The following is a 25,088-nucleotide window of genomic DNA, read 5'->3' as shown; positions in this document are numbered from 1 at the left end:
TCTCTTTGCCTCTGGAGTGTTTCGTTATGGCAGCCTCCAGTGAACAATGACATCCTTTGACAAATACAAATGCCAAAAAGCCAAATGAAAACAGTGGCCTTCTTTTCTTTTTACTCCAACACAGTGAAATGGTGCTCTTACAGTTTTCTTATTGACTCTTACTGGAAGAAACAAACTCCTGACTGGACCTTTTTTCCCCAACCCCCTGCCAGTGTTATTATGGATGCTTGACACAGTGACATCATGTAGTAGGCCCTGAAGTGTTGTCATAATTAAGTTGCAATGGTTTTATACACTTCCCCATTTCCCAACAGCTTTCTGTCAGTTCTGCATTCCTTTTCCTGGGGCCTAATTTTCCCATGTTATTGGTTTGCAGATAGGCTTGTGGCCTCTTTTGTTCCAACCACTTATGAAAAACGTCAAAGAGCAGACGATCCGTGCTACTTTCATGCACTTTGCATCATTATTACCACTCCCATCTACTTGGCACTGCTGGTAGCCTCTCTTCCTTTTGCTCTGATAGGCTTCTTGTTGTGGTCCCCGCTCCAGTCAGCCAGGAGGCCATACATCTACTCCAGACTAGAAGACAAGAGCCATGCCAATGGAGCCACACTGCTCACTGAATGGAAGGCTGCAGGGAATGGGAAAAGCTTCTGCTTTGGCAGTGCCAATGTTTGCCTGCTGCCAGATTCTCTGGCAAGATTTAATAATGTTTTCAATACACAGGCTAGGGCTAAGGAGATTGGCCGGAGGATCCGAAATGGGGCAAGCAGACCACAGATCAAAATATATATAGATTCTCCTACCAACACGTCCATCAGTGCAGCAAGTTTTAGCAGCTTGGTTTCCCCACAGGGTGGAGATAGCACTAATCGTACTGTTAATGTTGGCATCAAAAGGACAACATCAATGGAGTATAAAGGAGACAACTCTGGCTCAAACTACAGTGAGGACAGCAGAGAAGATAAGGGTGGAAATGGAGAGCCAAACGAAGGAGAGGAAAACACCTGCATCGTCCGCATAAATGGAGAGGATAATGGCCACATGTCAGACATAGAAACAGATACCGTCAATGGGCAGGCTAATGCTAGTGGCCCCGCAGAGCATTCGCTGGAAGGTGACGCAGAGATCTCAAAAACACCTAACCACAAACAGAAGGAAGGAGATTCTGGGAGCTTAGACAGCTACTCGGCCTCAAGAGAGTCATTAGTTAAGGTTCGTGTTGGAGATGGCACAGTGGACCAAAGCACTGTTAACAACAAGCTCCTCTACAAGGCTTCGGTCATGAAGAAGACTTCAGTGCGGAAAAAGAAACATACAGATGAGACCTTTGATCACGAGATCTCTGCTTTCTTCCCTGCCAACTTGGACTTTCTGTGTTTGCAGGAAGTGTTTGACAAAAGAGCTGCAGAGAAATTGAAAGAGCAGCTTCATCACTATTTTGAATACATTGTCTATGATGTTGGGGTCTACAGTTGCCATGCCTGCTGTAGCTTTAAGTTTGTGAACAGTGGTCTCCTTTTTGCCAGCCGCTATCCTGTTATGGATGCTGCCTATCACTGTTACCCTAATGGAAAAGGAACAGACTCCTTGGCTTCCAAGGGAGCCTTGTTTCTCAAGGTAAGAGCCTTTCTTTTTGAACCTGTAAATATTGACAAGTTATAAGATTAAGCTATTCTCTCTGTCATTTCTGTTAAGAATTCAGAGAAGCAATTTTTGAGTCTGTATTAGCTGATCTAACTTTTATATAAATATATGTGTGTGTGTGTATATAAAAATATATTGGTTTTGTGGCCTAGATAATGTGTTGAAGTGTTGGATGTGCATGAATTAATAAGGAATTTTTGGAGGTAAGACAAGTATAATTTTAAGTGCTGAAATGTGAAGTTGTTTACATGGAATTTTAGTTTCTTTTTACAGAAATCTCATTAATAAAAGGCATACATTCTAAACTTCTTAACACAAGTACAGTACTATGGGCATTACAGTTGGACACCAGCTTATTCAGGCTACATGTTTATAAAGGAATCGAAAGACAATCAAGTCTAAATGCCAGTAAAATAAAACTGAAAGGATTGCAATGAACTGTGTGGCTATTCCTCTCTCTTATTTGCAAAACAATCGCTATGGAGAGATATGAAGAAGAGCAAACAAAAATGCATGGGACACTGGGGAGCACAGAGTTTTTTCCCTTTATTAACACAGTTTACTTAAATTAGCTAATGGTAGTGGGAACAGGAAGCCTGGGGTTACACTTCTGTAAATCACACACAGCAGAAATACAAGTCTGCATGCAATGATTTGCTTTTCCAAGGCTAATAGCTGTTTATGCTGAATTCTCAGGAGAATCTGGCAGTGCTCTTCATAAACTGGAATGTGGGCCCTTTTAATTTGGAATTAACTACAAACAAAAACTTCGTGCAGAGGTCCACATCTGTGGACCCAAACCTACATGGATCTGAAAATCTCCTAGGATACTGGATTTCTGGTTTTTCTGTCACAGCATTTAGTTAATGAAATGCATTACAAACGGATTTTTTTTTTTCCTAATGCTAGCAAAATATATCAACTGAAATTTTAGGTATTTTCTAGTGCAAATTGGTCACTAGTCCTCAGCACGAGCTATTATTAACCATTAAAAATATGGACTCTTAATAAGAATCAATGGTGTTTCATACTTGTTTGTAAACAAAGAAAAAATTGATACTGCGTTGCATAAAGAAGCAAATATTAGATCTTGCAGTCTGATAATACTCCAGTATTTCAAATATATTTGGCAAAAACAAAAATTCCATATTTGCATACAGGTTTTTCAAAAAATGCATCTGTCTATACTTATGTGTACTCTTATGTGTTTATAAACAGCTGGAGTTTATTCTTTCATCATGAAGTGCTGTTTGCAAAAAAATGAACATGCATGTTGTTCAAAATAAAAATTACCAGGGTCACAAAGACTGCCCTTCAGCATATGCGTATATCAGGGACTAAGAGATTAAAAACAATCTGCTTTCAACTGCCTATTGCTGAGTCATTGATTTGTTACCCTGCTAGGAACACAGCAATGTCTCCATTTCTCTTGCAGAAAATTAAACCTCCTTTCAAATTTCCACTGGGATGATGAACTTAATTATGGATTCAAGTTGTTAAATAATGTTACAGTTGAGCAGGGAATAGGGACCAATTAATATGAAGATTCAAAGATGACTACATTCTTTTAAATATTACAGAACTCTGGCCCAACTAAAAGACCCGTTTACCTCACGTCTGTGTCATTCTGACATACTGCATGTTATACCTAAAATGTTTTTAATTTGAAGTCTACTTTGGTAATGAAATGACTTTGTCTCGCTTGTGCATTAAATGGTCAATGCTCATTTCTTTCTTAGACCAAAAAAGTGTGGGAATGATCTATTTAATTGGAGCATTGAAACAAAATAGGTTTGAAGGTTGGTTACTTAATTAGTAACTGCATGTGTGTGGAGTCCTGTGACAAAAGCTATAGTAAGTAAAAAGCCTGGTGTGGTTTTGAAGTCATTGAGAATCAATTCGTTCACTTCAGAATTCTTCAGGTCTTATGCTGGGGTAGCAGCAAGTAACAAAGCATACAGTAACTCGTTAGAAGGGGTCCTCCTAGCCAATTTGAACGGCATAGTACTACTTACATCTTAATTAGTACTTATATCTCTGGTTTTACATCATTTCTTTTACTGATTGAGGGCAGCTCTTGCTTTACTTTCTGTGCATACGACATAATCCAATCTGACATTAGTTTATCTCCGCATGATTTCAAAGACAGCAATAATACAGCCTTGCAGAAGTGTCCTCCTACCGGCCTCGCATCCAGTGCTGCCGTGGACTTAGAAAGAAAGTGTCTCTGTCCTGTGCAAATTCTTTTTTAAGTTTATGACTCCTGTGAAAAGCACAGTGCTCCTATTTCTGGAGTTGGAAACATGTCGCTTGAGTTTTGTTTTTGAAGTTTGCTTTAGAAGCTTGTTCCCCTTGCATAGATTCCATCTCTGAGTAAAGGGCCAATTGCTTTCCATGCCGTTAAAAAAAAAAAAAAGAAAAAAAAAAGTGTGAAAAGCAAGTGAAGGGAGAAGACTTGCAAATTCTAACAATACAGATAAAATCACTGTGGTGTCACTCACTGGGAGGATAAAGCCTTTATTGAAATCTTTCAGATCCATGGGGAAGACCCAATATCCAAATGCCGAGGCACGTTTGGAGAAGGAAATCAGTTCTCATTCAAAGAGCACTATTCGTCTCCTTGCTACAATCTTAACTATTGAGATAAACTGAAGGTCTCAGAACTAAACCTTTAATGCAAGTTGAATTATTTGGAATCAAAAGGCAAAACTGTTCTGGGGGAGTTGCGTCACATGACAGATCCCTGCTGCCAGGGTGAAGCATTTCATGCATTTTGTTTTTGTTTAAAGTGAATTGGAAATTTTCTATTGCCTCTTTCCTCCACTGCCTTCACCATCTAGATTGTAAAGTTCAGGTGGAGATTTGTAAGGATTTGAAAGATTTGCTTAGTTACACAGAATTATTTTACCTGAGAGACTTAGACAGCTCAAGGGTTATTATTAGTAGCTATAACAATAATCAGCTCTTACATACAGCTTTTCATTTGTGTGTCTCAAAGTGCATAATAAAGGAAGGTCAACATCTGCTTAATAGAAGGAGAAACTAGAGCACAAGAAGGTAATGGGATTTGATTGTGGTTTTAACACCTGGGGTGTCACAGCTAAAGAAAGAAGATGTAAATAAATTATAGGGACTTTTAACACAGCCTCATGCTACCTAAGCTACCTGGAGACCTGTGCAAAGGAATTTGGCTAGTCTTGGTCTGTTCTCTTCCTGAAGTTGTCTGCCACAAAAGGTGCTGCTGCTGGCATTTTCCTGACAAAGATCACAGGCTGTTCTCATCTGGATAGGCTGGTGCTTTCCAGCTCAGGATGAAGGCATGAGGATGAGAGAGTTGTGAGAAGCTATTGTGTAAGTCCGTTTTCTGCATTAGTGGAGAACTAATTTACATTCAGCACTTCGATCTCTTCAAACTCTAGCAGTGTTTTTGTGTCCAGTATAAGAGGCCCTCATTGGGACATAAGAGAGACGCAGTCACAGAAAAAAATAGTGCATAGGGAGGGGGGAAATGTCACCTGCATCTAAGTGACAATTTCTTGTCTGAAGTGTTAAACCACTGTTCTTTGCTGCTGGTAAGGACTCAGAGGAGAAGTTAGCAAATATATAAATCAGCCGATCCATTTTCATACTTTGACAGTCAGAACCCTTGGGAGACTCTGCCGTGACTCCGTGTTCTGGTGTTGCATTTCACATTAATTTAAAATGCCTAAGAAAAGAACCCTTGAGTCTGCTTTGTAGGTTTTATATCTCTGTTGTCTCTTATTGCTGCTCTGCTCCAGATAGAGGAGGAAAGTGTAACTGACACAGGTGCTATCCTGTGCTGGTGATTCTAGCTAATAAGCTAGCTTGCATGTACTTGTATATAACACGATGCAGTTTTCTCAGGTGTTCTGCAGCTGTTGGTTTGACAAGTACATAATTTCAATTCATAGTATTTTTAATGAATTTAAAGGGAGTTAAAAAATGCATGTCCCTTGCAGAAGCTGGATTATAATACCGCAGGCAAATCAATTTTAAAAGTTACCAGTGAGGGCACCAGTTTGTAAATTACTAGAAGGCTTCAAAAATCATTCATCTTTAGATATAGGGGTATTAGTATATATCAATATGCTTAGTTGTACTGCTTTTTTTTTTTTCTGTCCAAATTTTGGACACTAGTGTAGTAAAACCAGAAAACTCACCCTTAACTTGACCTGATGAGTTACTGAGTTGGAGAGTTTGTCCAGCTCTGCTGGCAAATTATGCCCTTCTAGCCTTAAAATGTAATGGCTATAACTGTAATGTGAACCTAAGCCAACAAGATATGTAAATGCAAAGTTAGGGTAGGGAGGTCAATGAAAGAGGTACTCTCAAACTGGTTATTTACTGAGCAGAGCTTTTGGAGTGGTTTTCTTCCCACTAAGACAGGGAGAAGTGGAATTACACTGAATCAATGTTATTCTTCCTAGTGTTCTTGGTAGTAGGCTTCTACTCTTTGGCATCTTCTAAGAGAGATACTTTCAGCAAAAATAAGAATTCTTGTTTAAAACGCAGATTTGAACATAAAGCAAAAGCAAAACCACAGTCTTATGTGGGTAGTTTGAACGGGATAATACTACTCTAACACAAAGACTGTAGGAATTAAAAAGAAAAAATTATAAGTCTTGTGAGTTTTGCTAAATTTCTGAAAGAACTTGTGTTTAATTAGCATTAATTCCTAAGCTTATTAACAGATTTACTTTTCAAATTCTCTGAAAATTAATGCTGTTCTCAGGAAGTACAGTAATTGTGCAGAGAACATGTTATTATTCATTGTTTTAAAGGAAACCTAGCAACCTTTGCTTTAAGTGCAAAACTAACCTTGTTCTCAGAAGAGCTGGAGTGGTTGTAACAGATGGTAGAAGAGCACTAGCTCCAATTGCAAAACTGCTTCCAAGCAGTTTCTACTTATTTGCTACTCTCTGAGTGTCTGCTTTTTATGATAAAATGAGGGTCCCCTGAATTACCTTCTCTCATTCTTTTTTGTATTACAGATGCAGTTAAATTTTGCTTGGGTAATTTAAGCTGTCTTTATGGCTGAGAATGAAGGGGTAACTTACGCTATGCAGTTGGACAACATATTGAGAACCTTTTTTACCTAAGGATTACAGAGAAAAGCAGGATGGCTGCTTTCTGAGGCCAGTAAGAGATTTCAGACTCTTTTCCTTGATCAGTTATCCCATACCTGTGTTATCCCAAAATATTAAAAGAAAAGTCTAGTGCTGCTCATGATTTTGTTTAGATAACTCTAAAGCTGTCCTGTTTAACTCAGGAGGGTAACCTAAACATTTTCCACATGTTCAGTTTCTGCTTTAAAATGTTAATGTAAGAATTGGACAGAGTCCAGTAAACTGGCTGAGGCTTTTTTTTTTTTTTTTTAAAGGACAACCCTACCCATGAAACTTTAACATGTTTACTTCACCTTGATATAATTGAAGTTATTAATCCCAACCTTTTTCTCCTTCATTAGTGGGACACATTACAACTGTTGTGGAGGATGAAATACAGGACTGAGATCAAATTGTGGGCTTTATCCTTTTCAGAAAACAGAGAGCCCTTCATTCATGGCACCAATTGACAGTCAAACACTTTCCCTCACATATAAACTTAATGAAGCTTTCCCAAATAACTAATTCTCTGAGCTCATGAAGCAGCAGTTGTTGTCACATGGTAGGTGCAGAGAAAAAGAATTCTGAAAAAATCACATACTATTGTGGCTAAAAAGAATTGCATGGCACCAAAAAGAATTTTGTGCTGATCTCTAACATTTAATACTTTTAAATTTTATTTAATATGCTTAGCTTAAATTACTATTTTATTACAAATATATTAACTAATGCCTCTTCTTTAGCAGCTGCTACATATCCCTGTACTAGCATAAGATGCCTGTTTTTACTATGGGTCTAACCAAAAAACTACTACAAAGAAATCAATGTACAGGAATAAAATAAATCGTTCTTGGAAGTTACCTCTACTCTAAATCATCTGTGTGAGACAGGAATGTTTGAACTGTGTGAGTCACAGCAAATCTTTGGCATCATCTCTTACCAGGAACAGGAATTAGCACTTGGGCACACAGTTTGATTGGTTCTTCCATTAGTTTCTTGATGCTGACTCTCCCGATAGCCTTGGAAAATAGATAAAATGGAGGGGGAAAAAAAGTCCATGAGGAATTGATAAAATTTCAGACTACAGAAAAGTTGAAAGAGAGAATCTGTATCACACGTTTGTTTCTTTTCTTGTCCTTCACTGTTATTGTCTGCTCATTGTACTAAAGTAGACAGGATGTCTACAAGATACTCTCCTAGTGGTTGAAATAGAGAGGAGGTACAAACTGTGTGCTGTTACCAGGATCTGAGAGCATCAAAGCAGGTGTGAACCATGAGCGTGTGGAGATACCGCTAGTGGGGTGTCATGCAGCTCTTTGTCTTGTGCTCACGTATTTTGAGTTCCCTTGAACTTCATCGGCTACATAAAGCAAGGTGAGTATTTCTGTGGGAGCAAGATGCTACTACCACTTCTCCTGTCACCCTACGTACCCTGCTCCTATTGTCTGGAATGTTTTATTTCAAAGACAAACAGTAACTCCAGCCCTTTGCTGAGATGATGTTCTTTGCAAATGCAATCCTCATGCTTTTGTTTTTAGGGAAAGGGCCTTTTTGTTGTTGTTTTTCTTCCCCACAGAGCGTGCAGGTGTGCTTTTCAGCTTGGCTAGTTTTCCTTCATAGTGTGATCATTAGCTTGGTTTTTGTCATGAAAATTTGTTTGCCACGGAGCTATATTGTACTTTGGATACATACCTTCTTCAAAGAGTAACGCAGGTACCACTACAACTCGTATTTACTCCAGTGACAAAACTGACACCTTAATGATAATTAATCTGATGAAATGAATGGTTTGACTCATTTACAGTCCAAGATGTAATTAAGCCATAATGGTGGAAGTTACAACTATTCTGTGTAATATCCCATCTCCCTGAAGGATTCTTAATGTTACATTGAGATTATTTACCTTCCCCAGCTTTGGGTTTATTGCCTGCACGTGGACTGTGGGGTGATGAATTCTGTGGAGCTCCTTCTTCAGGAGTATGACAAAATTTTTATCTCTTTTCTGGTTTGCACACCTGGATTTCCTTCCCACGGAAGAGAAGGCAATGGCATATCCTTTGAACTTGTGTGTATTTGAACACTTCATACTAGAGAGTGCACATTTCAGTTGAGAAATTGTCTACCTTGCTTAGGATTTTTTTAGAATAGCTACCTCCAGGCAATAGGAAGCTTCTACAAAATACCACTAAAGATTAAATTTTCCTCTTAATAATCTTTTTGGTTCTGTCTACACATTATTGGTCAGTTGGTTGATTCTTTAACTGAGTATCATTTGTTATGAATGACACAGCCCAGATTTTTAAACATAAAAGAATGTTTCTTTCCAAGTAGTTGATTTTCTAACATAACAAAGGACAGATTTGAAGCTGTTTACTGACGTGGTATTGAAATACCCCTGGTATTTAGGCAATATTTCTGGTTTTTTGTTTATGTATCTATTGATGCTTTTCTTGAGATCCAGATAGAACAGACCTGTTTTGCACTACTGGGACAAATGTGTGTAAATATAAACTGTTAAAGACAAGGTATTTGTCATGTTTACAGCTTTGTATACTTACTGTACTGGAGTATGATAAACATGTGATGTGCAAGATTTTCCAGTTAGCTCTGAAAATTCCCATGATAGCAAGTAATGTGATTGAATTTAAAGTTATTTCTTTCACTCTAGCTGTAAAATTTCAACTCTTGCTACTTGTGAATTTTTTTACTTGTCAACAGGAATCTTTCCACTGTAGCCCTGTTGGCTTGATTTCTTTCATGCGCATTGTTTATTATCTGATACGCATCTAACTGTACTACTTAGTCTGTATTGGACAAGCTTTTGATACACAATTTTGTACTGTATAGCCTAATGCCAGCATGGTATCTCCAATATATTCTACTAATGTTCTGGGACATAAGGTGAGAAGGAATCTTTTAAAAGAAAGTACCTGATGTCAGTCTCCTGTGCTTGAAAATAAAAATTTGGAGCTGTCAGTTTTGCACTTACTAAATTCACAGGTAGGTGATGAATGTAAATATGTAGTGGTAGCAACTGCCATTTTGATTTCCAAGCAAAAATTGCTTGAGCAAACTTTCCTCTTTATAAAAAAGCTTTTTTTTTTTTTTTTTTTTTTAATCTCCAACAAGCTTCCCTTCTCCCCCAACAGCTAACAAAATGTAGATGTTTAATGTTGTAGCAGGGATCAGAATGCTCTCCTAGCTTTTAGTTTTCCAGATGTTTGACTAGTTTGATTACTTAACCTTTGCAAATGTACTAAGAGTTGGAATATATTTTGCATATTTCAGCATAATAATGAAAAAAGTAACTTTGTTTCTATCAACTTAGAATTATATAACAGGGACACTTTGTGAAACAAGAAGTATGTTCTCTCCACTGTAATTTTACCTCTAGATAACGTACGACTTTTTCCTCATGCCATGATTATCCTATTTTACAAGATTGGGAACTTATATTTAGATACTGCTTTTCTACGTCTACAGAAATTTTTAGTAAAGTAGTCCGTAATACATTTAAGATTTCAGAATGCAGTATCTGAAGGACTTCCCTATAAAAGTAATTCAATGGCTGTTACTGATTCACAGAGCTACTAGACCATCTGAAATGAACATAAGTCAGGCTTATGATGAAGCCTGGCTTATTTACCTACATACATTTATGTGATTACATTACTTACATGCGTCACTTACATTAAGTGATTGTCCCCCTGTACTCGGCTCTGGTGAGGCCGCACCTCGAGTACTGTGTTCAGTTTTGGGCCCCTCGCTACAAGAAGGATATGGAGGTGCTCCAGCAAGTCCAGAGAAGGGTAACAAAACTGGTGAGGGGCCTGGAGAACAAGTCCTACGAGGAGCGGCTGAGGGAGCTGGGCTTGTTCAGCCTGGAGAAGAGCAGGCTCAGGGGCAACCTTATCACTCTTTATAAGTGCATTAAAGGAGGCTGTAGCGAGGTGGGGGTTGGTCTGTTCTCCCACATGCCTGGTGACAGGACAAGGGGGAACAGGCTAAAGTTGCGCCAGGGGTGTTTTACGTTGGATATTAGGAAGAACTCCTTTACTGAGAGGGTTGTGAGGCATTGGAATGGGCTGCCCAGGGAAGTGGTGGAGTCACCATCCCTGGAGGTCTTTAAAAGATGTTTAGATGTTGAACTTAGTGATATGGCTTAGTGGAGGACTTGTTAGTGTTAGGTCAGAGGTTGGACTCGATGATCTTGAGGTCTCTTCCAACCTAGACAATTCTGTGATTCTGTGATTTTCTGGATAAATGTGAATTTGAATGTTTTTTTCTGTTCTAAGCAGCAAGAAGTACGTTTTACTTGTGAAGTGCTCACTTGGTTTGGTGGAAGTGGAACCTTTCTGCCAAGATCCACGTTGCAGGCTGAAATGAACACTCTGAGTTCTCTTCCTGCAGCAGTGCCACGAAACTGGTCAGGCTCAGTCACCACAGTATAATATAGCCTTGAAAATGGAACAGTCTAAAAGTAGCTACAGTATTTGACCACACAAAGGAATGTTTCTGTGCAGAATTACAGGGCTTGTAATATTTGGGAGGTCAAGTAGTTTTCCTCTCTGCACATCCCATAGTTCTTTTCCATCTGTGAAATACCAAATTAGACTGAATAATCAGTTGTTGTTTTTTTTTTTAAATATACTAGTGCTTTTCTGTAGCTTGAAAATACACCAAGAGGCTGGAAGGATATTTATTTTCTCTCTTAGTAGTTGTCACAGTTTGTATTTATTTTCTCTCCTAGTGGTTGTCACGTATATGACAGAAATCAAAAAAAGTTGGAGGAAATGTGAACTCTGGGAGATGATCTGCTTTGGATGTACTTCCATGCTGGCACTTTCCAAAGAAATTCCAATTATGTTAATGTCTTCAGCTCTTGCTTTGGGCTTCTTCCTTTTTTGGGAGCTATGGGGGCACTATCCCCCTGTAGTGGCAACCTGGGGTGGCATTTGTTGTGCTGCACATAGCAGCAGTCAGTGTTTCCTCTAGGCCACTTCTTGTCATTCTTTGAGAGCTAGAGATCCCAAGTCCATTACAGTACAGATATGTGCATGCAGGGACAGTATGATAAATATTTATTTCTGATTAATGGGTGTGAGTGTGATCCTATGTATAAATTAGTTTATGAGGTCTTGTCAGGCACTCCATTAAGGCTGCACAGGAAATTCTAAAGCAAATTTGAGCTGACTTTTTTTTTCTCAACTGACTATAACTTATATTTGGATGTTTAGCTTTTAGATTTAATCTTTTGTGCTTTTTTAGATAATGATTCCATCTGTTTTAGGCAATAAGAGGATTATAAGAAGCACATTCTTGCTGTAAGAAAGAAAACTTTATGTGCAGTATTTTCAGCATGATTATGGTAGGTAACACTGGAAGATGGATCACATGCATGCTTTTTCAGTGCAGCAGGAGTCACTGAAAATTTGTAATTATATAAAAATATATATATTGTAAACTTTACAATATATAGTTTTTGGTGTTGAAGTCAAAATCTGATTCTGAATTCAGAAAATATTATTCATGTGCCCGCCCTAGATAGTACAGGATTTAAACTAATGGTTTCCCAGTTTTCTCTTGGAACTGCATATGTTATGTAAGAAATTTGAGAGAACACCCCTTTTAGTTTACCTGTGACCCTGGGATACATTCAGACCAAGGCAGTCTGAGGGAGGAAGAAAGAGGTCCGCATACCTAAGCTCCTGCAGTAGTCGGCATCCATCCAGCAGATCGCCATATCTTTAGAGACCCTGCTACAGTCTCGTGTGTTTAGGAGAATCCTCTGGTGTGGGGTAAAATCAACAGTGATGTATTTTCCTCATCTTCCTCTGCCTTCAGGCTCCCTGGAGGAGGTAACTGTTTGGGAACAGCAGTAAGAACCCCATCAATATTCATTTGAAATCTGTCTAAAAGAGGACTGAAGAGACTGAGGACAGAATAATGCAAGATGGTTATTGTATGCTCTTCTAGCTGGAACAAAAACTGGAAGTTAACACGGTGTTGTTGAGTGCAAGTGACATAAATTCATTTACTGCAAATATGAGATGGTCAATTATTGGAACAGGGGCTTGGAGAGTTGGTAAATCTTCATCCTTGGAGCTAACGCAAAACTTGACAAAGGTCTTTGCAACCTCATCTAGTTGGGCCTGTTTGAGCAGGGGGTACGCTAGAGGACCCCCAGATGTCCTCTCCATTCTATGATGGTATGACTGATGCAAGTTGAGTCTTATGACAGAAACCTGAATTAATTCTTCTCTAAATGAGCTTGGACAGAATGATCTTGCTGTAGTATGCAAATAACATCACACTGCCTGAAAATTTCCAGATACTTTGGCAAGAGGGGTGCTGTATGATGTTGGGATACAGTGTGCAGTAATGGCCTCATTCTGTACTAAGAGAGAATCCTGCCTCAAGAGCAAACTAAAAACAGGCTCTGCTTCTCTAATTATTTAATTTTAAATTTTGTCACCATTGCTAAACAACTGCGTAAAGCCTGAACTGCCAGAATCTTCAATAAAATTGAAAGCCTGAACTAGAACTTGATTTTCATTTGCTTGTGTGTCCACCAGCAAATACACTTTTTAAAAAATGCTGTAGTATATGATACACAGGAGCAGTTACATTACATTCCAGTTTCCCTGGAAGCCCTGCTTCTTCTGTGCATAAAAGCAGGGGTGCATGTCATATTTTAATCTGGTTGACAGACATGGGGGCTGCCGCTGTGAAATTATGGAATGGAAGAATGTAAATCCTTTGCTGAGACACAGCAAAAATCCCCCAAACCTTTGCATAAGAATGTAAAAAAATAACCAACCAAAATCCAAAATGTGCTAGGGATTGGAGGAAATGTGGTCAAAACCAGTATTTATTTCATGTTTCAGCCTTTTTCCCAGGGTCTCTTGCCATTTTTCCTTCTCCATTCTAACCTTACGTAGAGGTGTAGAATTTAGACTGCTGATAATATAAGTGTCAGATGGCACGAGTGTTGGGATTTAATTGGTATATGAACAAGAGCTGGGATACAAAATGGTGGCAAAATAACTGGCACTGAGAACCAGCGAGACTGTGAGGAGCTGGAGAAAGTCAGAATCATCAGAATCTTTGATGTAGTGGTGAGCAGGAAGGAGTGAGTGTGCTAGCAGCAAGATGGGACCTTGCGAAGGCCAAACATGATGATCAGGCGTCTCCAATGGGGGCGTGTGTGTATTCAAAATGGAGCTAGATAGAAAGAATGGTTAAAAAAAAAAAAAAAAAAGGCTAATGGTGAGCACAAAGACTGCACAGCTGGGGTTGGAAGCAGGACTGTGTGAGCTCCTCTACTAATGACCGTTAATGAAATAAAGTATTTCTTCCTTCCTTTCCAGGTGCAAGTGGGAAGTACACCTCAGGACCAAAGAATTGTGGGATACATTTCCTGCACTCACTTGCAAGCTATTGCAGGTACTGTCCATGTTTGCTTCTCTTAATTTCTCACTGTTTCTAAGTGTTGGAATTCTCGTGCAAAAGTTGGCCAGCATTGCTCCTCCAGTGTTTCTCACACAGTGCAGTGTGCATTGCAAATAGCAGTGAAATAGTGAAGAAAGGGTAGACAAATGCATCACAAAGTCTTTCCATTTTCAGTCTTAAAATAATTAAGCATTATAAGATATGCAGTATTAAAAATCCCTTGAGAACTCTTCTTCCCTTTGTTCCCTCTTAAGTAAATACTGTTATTTTAGCAAATACATTACTATCAGCATTATTTGCATTTGTGGACCCATACTGTATCAGCTTATGAACTAAAATTTTACGAGTTGGAACAGTTTTTCCCATCAGAAATCAGTGGCTGGAGTAAGCCTAAATTCTCTGCTTTTACTTGCCAACTTTGTGCATAAATGGTTGGCAAATTAATACTACTGTTTAAAAATTTCCTAGGTCATGTATTAAAAACAGTCCCACTGCTACGTTTACAACAGCATGAAACAGCATACTGTGTGTCCTTTTTCAACAGTACCTTCTAAGACCATTAGAGATAAATGAAATACAAAAACTCTTACCAGGGTGTAGAAGGATTTGTTTTAAATTTTCTCTGAATTATCTAAAACAGAATGAGGAGATGTTCTCTAATAGTGTGTGCTGTGTCTGTGAGATGCATGGACTCTACTGTCCACTATAACTAGACTGGAATTCCAGGTAGGTCTGTCATGTTGTGTCTGGGCTTTTTCCTCCTCAACAATCATAGGAACTTTTGACTTTTTTTTTTTTTTTTTTTTTTTAATTTTATGATAGTAACTCAACATTCAGCTCTCCTTTTAATATCAGTATTCAGAACCAGACTGGGTGGTCTTATCTCCATTTTAGAAATCAACTCCAGAAATGGAGGGGAAGAAAAGCTAGTAACTTGAAGTCATTCTGTTTTAGCGTTCCTATGTATACGTCTTGGAATGATGAAGTTTCTCCATTTTAGCTGCTAGCCTGAACACTCATCAATTAAAATTGAAAAATACTAGAAATACTTGGAGATGTCTATGGAAATGTCTGTCTCCTGTCTTTTGCATCAAAACTACCAGTTCTAGATTTAAAATAGGTATAGTAATAAAGTGAAAGTCAAATCTACAAACCTTTACTTTGTGTAAGCTCAAAATTTAGTTTAGCCAGAGGGGTACACATCCTTAGTTTGTTTTACTTGATGTGACTGTGACTCCTGGGCTCCTGAGAGCTGGAGAGCACCACACAGCTGTCCTAGACTCGTTGAAGACAGCATGTGTGCTGCAGGCTGAGGCAAGACAGAAATGCAATGTAAACAGCGAAACTCTGAACCTATGCTGTACAGCATGTCTAGGTTAACCCAGTCAGACAGCTGGCATTCCTTTTACTTTGCTAGTGCTTCAATTGCAGAGACAGAATTGGGAACAAAACTGCCAGTCCCTGAAGTACATTAGAGAGACTGGATAGTTCTAAAGAAGGTTCATGAATTTTTCAAATACATTTTAACAGTGTAACATTCTTTAGTTTTCTATTTCTAACTCTGGAATTATATAGTAATGTACTGTGTGATTGCTGCTGTGGAGCTGACATTTCTTGCTGTTCCAGTTCAGGTTATAAACCTCTGGTTTTCGTCCTTTTCCTTTTTAATCACCTAGTCATGTATTCTCCAAGGGTAAAAACACAACCTTCCATTTTCCTATTTATGTTCTTGCTTCATATTTTCAGGCTTATCTGGTTCAAGCAACATTCAAATAGAGCAGACAAGGATCTAAGAGTCTAAATGTCCTTTGATAAATTATATTAGTTTATGTAATGAAATAGAAAACTAAACTTCATAACAGTGTGGCAGTGCTGTGCTTTCTGATTTGTATCATCTGATTCAAACCATTTCACACATTTAAAAAACTGACAAAAAACAGTTTGAGTGTGTAAAGATGTGTTATCTATAAAAACAAGCACTGTTTAAAAGGTTAACCATTTAAACCATCTTGTCATACGTGGCTAAGTGCAATTTGGCTTCTTTTCTAGGATACACAAACTTGCACTTGATAGTTCTGGTACTTACATGAGTATAAAATGAAGGGATCCAACTGTTTACGGTCAATGAACTCCTAATACTTCTTTCAAGAGATGTGCTAGCTAAATTCCATTCTGAGATTTTTTTTTTTCAGAGCTAACTTTCACTTTTTTTCAGTATAACTTCAGAAATAGATGTGGATTATTCTCTCAATAGCTATTCCTGAATCTTGATACCTGTTTAAGAAATGTTGCTATGAAGGAGCTCTTCATTTCCATTCTGGAAGTAGCTGCATTTTCTGCAACAAAAGAGGGGGTCCTCTAATGAGACCTGAATGTAATTGTTTTCCAGGGGGCTGTTAAGTTTACATGTTTCTTTTATGTCTTTCAGTTAGTCAGTGATTGATGTTCTGGGAAGGCTTTGCTTTGTAGAATCCACCTACTTCCCAAGTCCCCCCCCTTTAAGACACCCAACCAAGCCATCAAAACAGAGTAAGCCTCAAGCTGTTCCAGCCCAGGTCCAGATGATGTAGCATGCTGGATCATGTCTCATAACCCGGTCATGCCCCTTTTTTTTGCATTTATTGTGAATCTGGTCATCAGCAATCAAGGTACCAGCAACTCTGAGTTCTCCAGCACTTCTTTCAAGCTCTACCAACCCACACACAGCTTAAGTAGAATTTACTTTGGGAGTGAGAGAGATCCCTCAGTGTCTAAGATCCCGGATGAAAAATCAGGAGTATCTTTGGTGTTCAGCATCCTCCGGCAGTAATTCTACATAAATTGCTGAAGTAGCAAAGCTAGCTTATCCACACCGTGGCAGTCTGCCCTTGCCCCCTCCTCTCAGATCTGCTAACACAGCTGTTGTAAGCTGCGTTGTGCTTGACTAGGGACCTGACCTAGCTGAAAGGTAACTCAGCAGAACCCAGCAAAAGGTTTTTTTGTTGGTGGTGTTTGGTGTGGTAGTCCTTTTTTTTTTTTCTTTGTTTTGCTCCAGCCTACTCTTGCTTATATATATTACATGGGTCTGCTTAATCCATCACCTAGTCAGGCATGACACTCAGGGCTGAACTGGATTCTTTGGTTGTGACTTGGAAGCAATGTTCCCTTTTGACTAGGCTTTATCCCTTACACTTCAGTTTTTGCTCATCTTCCCTAGGTTCCTTCCAATATATCCCCTAGCACAGATCAGCGCTGAGAACTCTGGCTTTAAGAACTTCCACTGCAACTGTTCCTTTCCAGCCCCTGACAAGGCCTGTGAGCTGCTTTGTTTGATACCTAGCACTCCTCTTAACAGCTTTCCGGGGAGAACAAAGCAGTCCTCCTATGGTACCTACCTGCAGTTCTAACTAAAGCCAGGATTTCACTTAAGCATTTCAAAAGTGAATGAAAAGGGTGGCTCTGACTACCCTATAATGAACAGAGGTGAAGTATTTGTTTATGCTGGCAGAGGCTTCCCATAATACCTTTTCATCCTTGTATGAAATGTGAAGCTGGAGGGAACCAAACAGAACTTGGAAATGCTGACTGCAGGAACTAGTCACAACATGATTACTTGCAGTTTTCCAGCCCAGTTACTGAGGAAAAGAGTGCAGACCAATTAGCACAAATCTGTATTTTCTGGTTAATCACTGGTGGCAGTCAATCAGATCAGTGATTCTATCTGAACATTTAGTTAGAGCTGCAGGCTGGAAGATGTTGAATGTTATAGTTGGGAGTTATTACCTAGCTCCCTTCTGTTAATATCAACTGATGTTATTTCGTTTCAGCAGCAGACAGCTGAAATGTCTGCTTCGCTGGTTGTTCTGGATTCAGGCTTAGGTTCCCCTCTACTTTGATTCTAATTAGTTCAGTTACCTTCACCTCCAACGCTATGGATCACTGGAAGGTGCTAAAACTATGTACTGCTAAGAACTTTTGCATCCAGTTGCATCCAGTACCTGCTGTGTAGCTACAGGAAGCTGCATAACAATAATATTAATCTCAGAAAACAGTTACATCTAGGTTGCATTAGAGGATTTCTTTGTCATGGAAATGTAGCTCACTTGATTGCACACACTCCATTTAGTGTGCAATTGCTTCCATGACCTCTAGTGGGGAGAACCAGAGATGCCAGACTACCACAGGTTCTGCACCTTTTCTAAAAGGAACTGACAGGTGCCTGCTTCTCAAGCTCCAAGGCTCCTATTTTTCTGAAGTTTTCTGCTGTGCAGTGCTGCTACAAAGGGTCACAATTCTCACTGAGGGAGACGTATATCACTATGTAGTTAATGCTTTTTTAATAGTGGCAATGCATGTTACCCATCACTTTTCAAAACATCCTCCTAAAAGCTTTTGCCCATCTTTTTTTTTTTTTTTTTTAATGTTTTTATAAGTAGTTTTCTGTTTTTGGAGAATTTTACCTGTGTGTGTTTAGTTAGTGGGTTTGCTGTGTTGTTTCAGGTTGCTGTCAGAGTTTTATGTTCTCATAGGTAATGGCTGTATTATATTATCACTCATCTTAACTGAAACCACGCCAGATATATACTTCCCAGAAAATGCATGCAGTATCTCGACACTTCAAGGATAAATAAGTCTGTCTTAGACAGTTAAGCAATAATCAGGACTTTGTGGGGAGCAAGATAAATTACTGTAGTCTTGTCAACAGGCACCATGCTAAAAGTTGCAAGGAAACAAAGGCAGGCCAGAAGAATGTGGTGGCCTAAGGTGATAAGCCCAGGATAGAAAGATACAGATAATGCAAAAGGAGGAGGCTCTGAAAGAATCTTTGACCAAAGTGTATAAATACCTGATGGGAGGCTGTACGGAAGTTAGAGGCAGACTCTCCTTGGTGGTGCTCAGTAACAGAAGAAGAGGCAATGGGCACAAACTGAAATGCAAGAAGTGGTATTTTAACAAAGAAGGTTTTGTTTTGTTTTGTTTCTAATAGAAAGGGTGACTGAGCACTGGAGCAGGTTGCCCAGAGGCTGTGGAATCTCCATCCATGGAGACAGTCAAAGCCCAACTGGACATGGTCAAGAGCAACCTGCATGAGGTGACCTTGCAAAGGGGATGAACCAGATGATTGCCAGAGACCCCCTGGAACGTCATGCTTTCCCTGATGCTGTAATTTTATCCGTGTCTTTAGTTAAGCAGAATGTATATGTTAGTCACACACCGTTTGTAGTTAGTCAGTATCACCTGCTCCAGGCTGTATTTATTCCATGTGACCTATTTCTTGTGCTTTTCTCTAACTGCGTCCTAACTGTAAAGCTTTCTCGTGCTGTCTAGTATATCACTATGTATAATCAGTAAATACGTGAAGTGCACTTCTGCACTTCACGTGCACTGTGGTAGTGAAGGTTTTTTCCAAGAATACAGGACTGGATTTGTGTCAAGCTGTGTGATTAGGGTATTATCTAAACGTGATGTACAAGCACTAGAAACTGTAGATCAGGGAAGAGATCCAAAGAGCACTTGTACAAGCTTGTATATTACAGCCCAACTGTTACAGAGTTGTGGGGAATAACTGATGAGTAGAAGAAAAAAAATCAGTTTACTTGCAGTTTAAATTAACAGTCTGAAGAGATGAGTCAGTGTCAGGACCTACTTAAAGGTCTCTTTTCCTGGTCATGTTCTTTTCAATATTTCATTTAATTGTTTAGGAGTGTAGCAAATCACGCTTGGTTGAACATTTCTGATTCAGTTTGTATTTAGCTGGAGCTTTCTTGGGCTAAGCATTATGTACTGAGCATGCTATTATCCGTGCCATTTCTTAATTTTGCACCCTTTTTTCAAGATGTCTAGTAATAGCATAGCTAATAATATGACTACATTTTATTTATGACAGTAATTACTCCACATTTAAACAACTACAGAAGTTCACCCTTTAGTATTAATTTCAGAATTTTGCCATTTTTGCCAGAGCATTTACAAAGGCTTTTAATGACTTTTATCCAGTCATTCTGTATCAGGTATCCCATAGAAAAAAATGGTCAAAACCATGCCACTAAAGAAACTTTCTTCTGTATATACAACTTGAGATGCAGTATTTAACTGAAAAGCTGGACTTTCACCTAGTGTCATTCTATGTATGAATTTTTAATATAGCAAATTATATAGATGAAATTTCTCCATGTGCGGTCAAGGCCGCACAAGACTAAGGTACCACTTAGAGCTCTTGTAAATCTGGCTTCAAGGCTTAATTTGGCCTTGTGCAGACTTAGCACTGTGTGTGCTAAGGGTTTTTCTTTCCTTGTTATTTTAAAGAAAAGGTAGGCCTTTAATTTTGTTGCCTGCATGTGCTCTGTTGAAGGGATTATGTTTGATGGATAAGGGGAAAGAAAATGAGATTGGAATGGCTCTTATTTTTTATTTGATTTTTATAAATTTTATTTATTCCTAGTTTGCTTTAATCTCTACATTCTCTGACTGAAACAAGTGAGGTGCAGACGCAGCTCTACAGAGACCTCGCACCAATGGAACAGCCCTGGCACTAGTGATTTTGCTGGACTCACGCAGCCATGCAGTGATCTGAACATCATCCTAAAACATCTTATTTCTTGGTATTTCTTTTTTTCTTTGCTACAGGAGACACTACTGTTCGGTGTGAGCAACTGGATATGCTTCAAGATTGGCTGTCTGAATTCAGAAAATCTACCTCCTCCTCCAGCACAGCCAATCCAGAGGAGCTGGTGGCTTTTGATGTAATCTGTGGAGATCTCAATTTCGATAACTGCTCCTCTGGTAAGACAAGTTTTGTCTTTTCCTAGTGTGTACTGACTTGAACAAGAAATAGGAAAGTTCTTGATCTGTTTATCTTGCGGGTTATAGTAGTATACAAAATTGTGACTGACTTGTGCAAGGAAGGACTTGATACAGAAAATTCTAAACTAGGCCTTGTGATGAGCCAAGGATACGCAACCTCGGCCTCTAAGTAAATACGATGTTTTTTTAAGGCACAGAGAGCAGTAGTTAGTGCTGTGCAGCAGTAACGAGGAAGATGAATCCAGGGGTTTTACTTGAGTGAATTTGCTTAATGTTACTACAGTGTGCTTAAAAGACACCTATTGTCATAGAATTTTGTTTACTCATTTAAAGGGCGTATGCTATGGGATTATAGTGAAGAAAAAATACTAAATTCATGCGGTTATAAAAGTAATTTGATAGTGCATATACATATGCATGGGAGATTAATGCTATAGAGAGAACTCAACATTGCTAAATCAATCTTGGAAAAAAATAACTGATGCTGTGTACTTTTGTGTGTGTTTGTTTGTTTTTTTTAATGTTAATGAGTTTATTTTTCTGTATTTGGGTGCTGTGGACACTAGAAAAACTCCACAGAATCATAACTAATGAGTGATAGATTTACAAATGGTAGCCTTTTCCAAACATAGATATTTTGCTCTGTTAAGAGTTACACTGCCAACTCAGAGTGCAGGGCTGTGTTTTTGTATCATCTCTGCCTTCCCACTTAGTACAGTTCATGCATCCAGCAGAGATCCTTGCTAGCTTTATATGATGCCAACCAGCTCTGCTGGTTTGGAGCTGGCAAATGGATCAGCAGTGTCTAGCGGCCAACCTCCTGCAAAGCTGATGGCTGAGAGGCCTTTTGTGTGACTGGGCCAAAACTGCAGTACTGGGATAAAGTGCACAAGCCAGGTACAGTGAGGGGTGAGTTTAATTACAGGGATTTCACCTCTGCTGTGTTACCAGAGAGAATGTGTGAAGTGCAGGTGAGCTCAAGCTGCAGCATTCAAACTGGGATTCAGCAATTCAGACCAGTGAGTTTGTGGATTTAACAGGTAAACGTGTGAAGAATATCACATGTGAATTCTGTAGTCTTTGTAAGAAGCCTAGGTAATTGAGACTGACAGCAACAACTGCACCAATAATAAAGCAAAGCAAAGCAAGTATCATCTGATCTCAAAAACAACTTGCATTCTCTAATCTCATGGTTTGTATCAGACACTTGTAATGGAAGATTATAGCAAAGCTAGAGAAACATTTAATTGAGTAGAAAAGACCAGCAACCCAAAACAGCCCTTTTCTTCATTGCTAGCTCATTTCTACAAAAGGTAAAATCTATCAACTACGTGATCTGAAGTAAATTCAGAAGGGCCAGAAAAGGTGCTGGCAAGTGCTCTGCCTGGTAGAAGAATCCATTATGCACTGAGGAGATGAACAGTAAGCAATAATGACTACAGAATACTGTAGTGAAAGAAACAAATTAGGACAAAATACAAGGGTGGTAGTGGTAGTGAATGTTTAGGGAAGGAAAGACGGATGAGTAGTTAATAGCAGGTCTTGAGCTGCTACGCAAACAGGCTGAGGCAATTCCAGCAGTCCCACTGAAGGGAGGAGACAGGAGCTGGGGGATCCAGACGGACACATCCATTGCTAGGAGACTGTTCTGGGTGCAGCACTGTTGGATGGATGGAGTGGCCTGAAGGCAAGTATGCCCTTCAAGGAAATAAGTAATTCACTACATGCCAAAGGGGAGACTGCCCCATCAGGGTGTGCAGCTAAATGGGTTTACACAGCATGAACACACACAGGAGTGAAGCTGTGAGGTAGCACACACAGTCAGCATTCTCTGTCTGGGAGGTTTTGGCACTCTAACCAGTATATTGAACGAAAAGTACAGAGTATAATTAATGCTGTTGTGACCTGCCTTTTTAAAGCAAACACAACTATTTGCTTTGGTAAGTAATAGATGCAAATGCTGCAACTAATACTAAAGATGATTAAAAAGTAGGTTATAAAAATACATTTTATTCTTGCTATCTTTGTAACTTATTTACACTCCACTCCCTTTTAAAATTCGCTCAGCCTAGGAACTGCAATTAAGCTGGCTTTTTGTTATGTGTAGATTGCTTTGTTTTCTTATGCACTAAGCAAGATTAATGCACTGTTTTAAAGTTGTCAAGTTGTCTTGTCCATTTTACATTACTCATTGTTTTAGGGAACATTTGTTAGGATTGCAACAATTTAACTGGTTTGGCCCACCCCCCTCAATAATCAGCTTTCTATAATTCTTTGTACATTTTTTTGTGTTCTTTCCTATTCCACAGACTGATACAGCAAATAATTAATATTGTGGCAGTAAATACCAAGCTTCTATTCTTAGATGTATTCTTAGATGTATTTAGGGAACATTTGTTAGGATTGCAACAATTTAACTGGTTTGGCCCACCCCCCTCAATAATCAGCTTTCTATAATTCTTTGTACATTTTTTTGTGTTCTTTCCTATTCCACAGACTGATACAGCAAATAATTAATATTGTGGCAGTAAATACCAAGCTTCTATTCTTAGATGTATTTACAGTACAGTTTTCAAAGATCTCCTGGTCCATGAGTAACCTTATGCTTATGACAGATTTTCTGAAACTCAGCTTCCTCCCTCCCCGCTTTAGAGAACATTAACCCAACATTAACACAGTAAATTCTCACCATGGGCAACATCATTAGACAGTTGTCTTACTGTCAAGTTGATTTGGACTCAGTTGTGTAAAACTTGATTGTTTTTAAACCTTTTAGTATAACGTAAAAAGCATTCCAATCAGATGGGTTGAAGTTTGCCTCATCAGCTCTGACTTATAAACTACCAGCACCACACTGGCAAATTAATCATGACAAATTTTGATCTGTCTTGGTTTTGAGGTAAGTTTTGTAGCCATATGACATACCAAGGGAAAGCCTAAAGAAATGGAGAACTGCACAGATTACATCTTAGACTCTACCACAAACATTACAGAATCCAGCTGGATGTTCAGACAAAGAGCAATTCTCTGCATTGCATACCTGGCAAATTTTAGGGAGCTCAGTCCTCCAGTCCTCTGCCACGGCTCCAGGATACCCTGGAAAATTCATTTTTCAGTCTCCTTGCTATTATGAAGATGTTCTCAAGGTAAAGAGCTGGTTAGAGTGGGGATAAAGCTGAAATCACATAGTGAGGTCGATCAGCTGGTGCAGATGCAGTAGCTGAAAGAAAATTGGCTTTATTAATCACTATTAATGACAACGGCCAGGTGCCCTGGTCTCTTATAACTACTGTACTCCACATTACCGTTTATGTTGTGCTTCCTCCGTAACAGGGAGAGGTTAACAACTCCTTTACTCAGCAAGAACGCTATTTTGCACTAGGAGAATCAGTTCAATCCCTACAATGCGTGAGCTGCATTGTCACGCATACAGCTTACAGTTCAAAGTTTGGCTTCTGACTTTAGAGAAGTCCATTTTCATGCCTACTTACATATTCTGTTGCCTTGACAATAGACAGTGATAAATAACAGCAGCAGGTCCAAATACAGGTGAATATTCCATTGATCCCAAGAGAAAAGTTCGAGTGTTGCTAAGAAATTTTAACCTTGTAAAAGGTACAAGTGATGCAAGAAAGAAAGTTATCAGGAGCTATTGCCAGTTGCCTTGCCATTTAACGAAAATGGAACTGGAGCAGCTGGTATTTTCAAGTTCTAATTGTACTCGCTCCTACATAAAATGATCGCTATGTTAAGCGGCATGCACAGAACTAGAATTTGCTTATTTGTGTGTTCTGCATCTGAAACTGTGATGTATATGTTTTTGTAGGATATCTGTTATAATAAATAATCCTAGGAGCTTGATGCACTGTTAGGCTTTAAATGCAAGGAGCACAGTAACAATTAGGAAGAAATTAATTTGAAAGCTGAGAGATCATGACAATTATATTTAGAATGTCTCTAATGCTGTAGATAATATCTCAAACAAATTATCAATTGCCTGTCCTTTGTCTTACCTATTACAGCTTGAAAAGCATTGAGTGAATTCTTCTGAAACAAAGTACTAGCTCTTATCTTCAAATT

At 38.9% G+C, this 25,088-nt stretch overlaps 1 protein-coding gene across 1 annotated transcript in view; it reads left to right on the top strand.

The window, feature by feature from the left end:
• Window positions 1-282: 282 nt before the first annotated feature.
• Window positions 283-25,088, top strand: part of SMPD3 (sphingomyelin phosphodiesterase 3) — a gene marked incomplete at both ends in the record, with an annotated part of 32,591 nt that continues 7,785 nt past the window's right edge. Inside the window, 3 exons of the mRNA XM_084294763.1 lie at window positions 283-1,620; window positions 14,144-14,219; window positions 20,832-20,987. Coding sequence (XP_084150889.1) covers window positions 283-1,620; window positions 14,144-14,219; window positions 20,832-20,987 — 1,570 coding nt within the window. The remainder of the gene's footprint in view (window positions 1,621-14,143; window positions 14,220-20,831; window positions 20,988-25,088) is intronic.

Source organism: Netta rufina, assembly GCF_964035555.1.
Source record: "Netta rufina genome assembly, chromosome: 13".
Classification (NCBI taxonomy): domain Eukaryota; kingdom Metazoa; phylum Chordata; class Aves; order Anseriformes; family Anatidae; genus Netta; species Netta rufina.
This window is presented reverse-complemented; position numbering and strand designations above follow the sequence as displayed.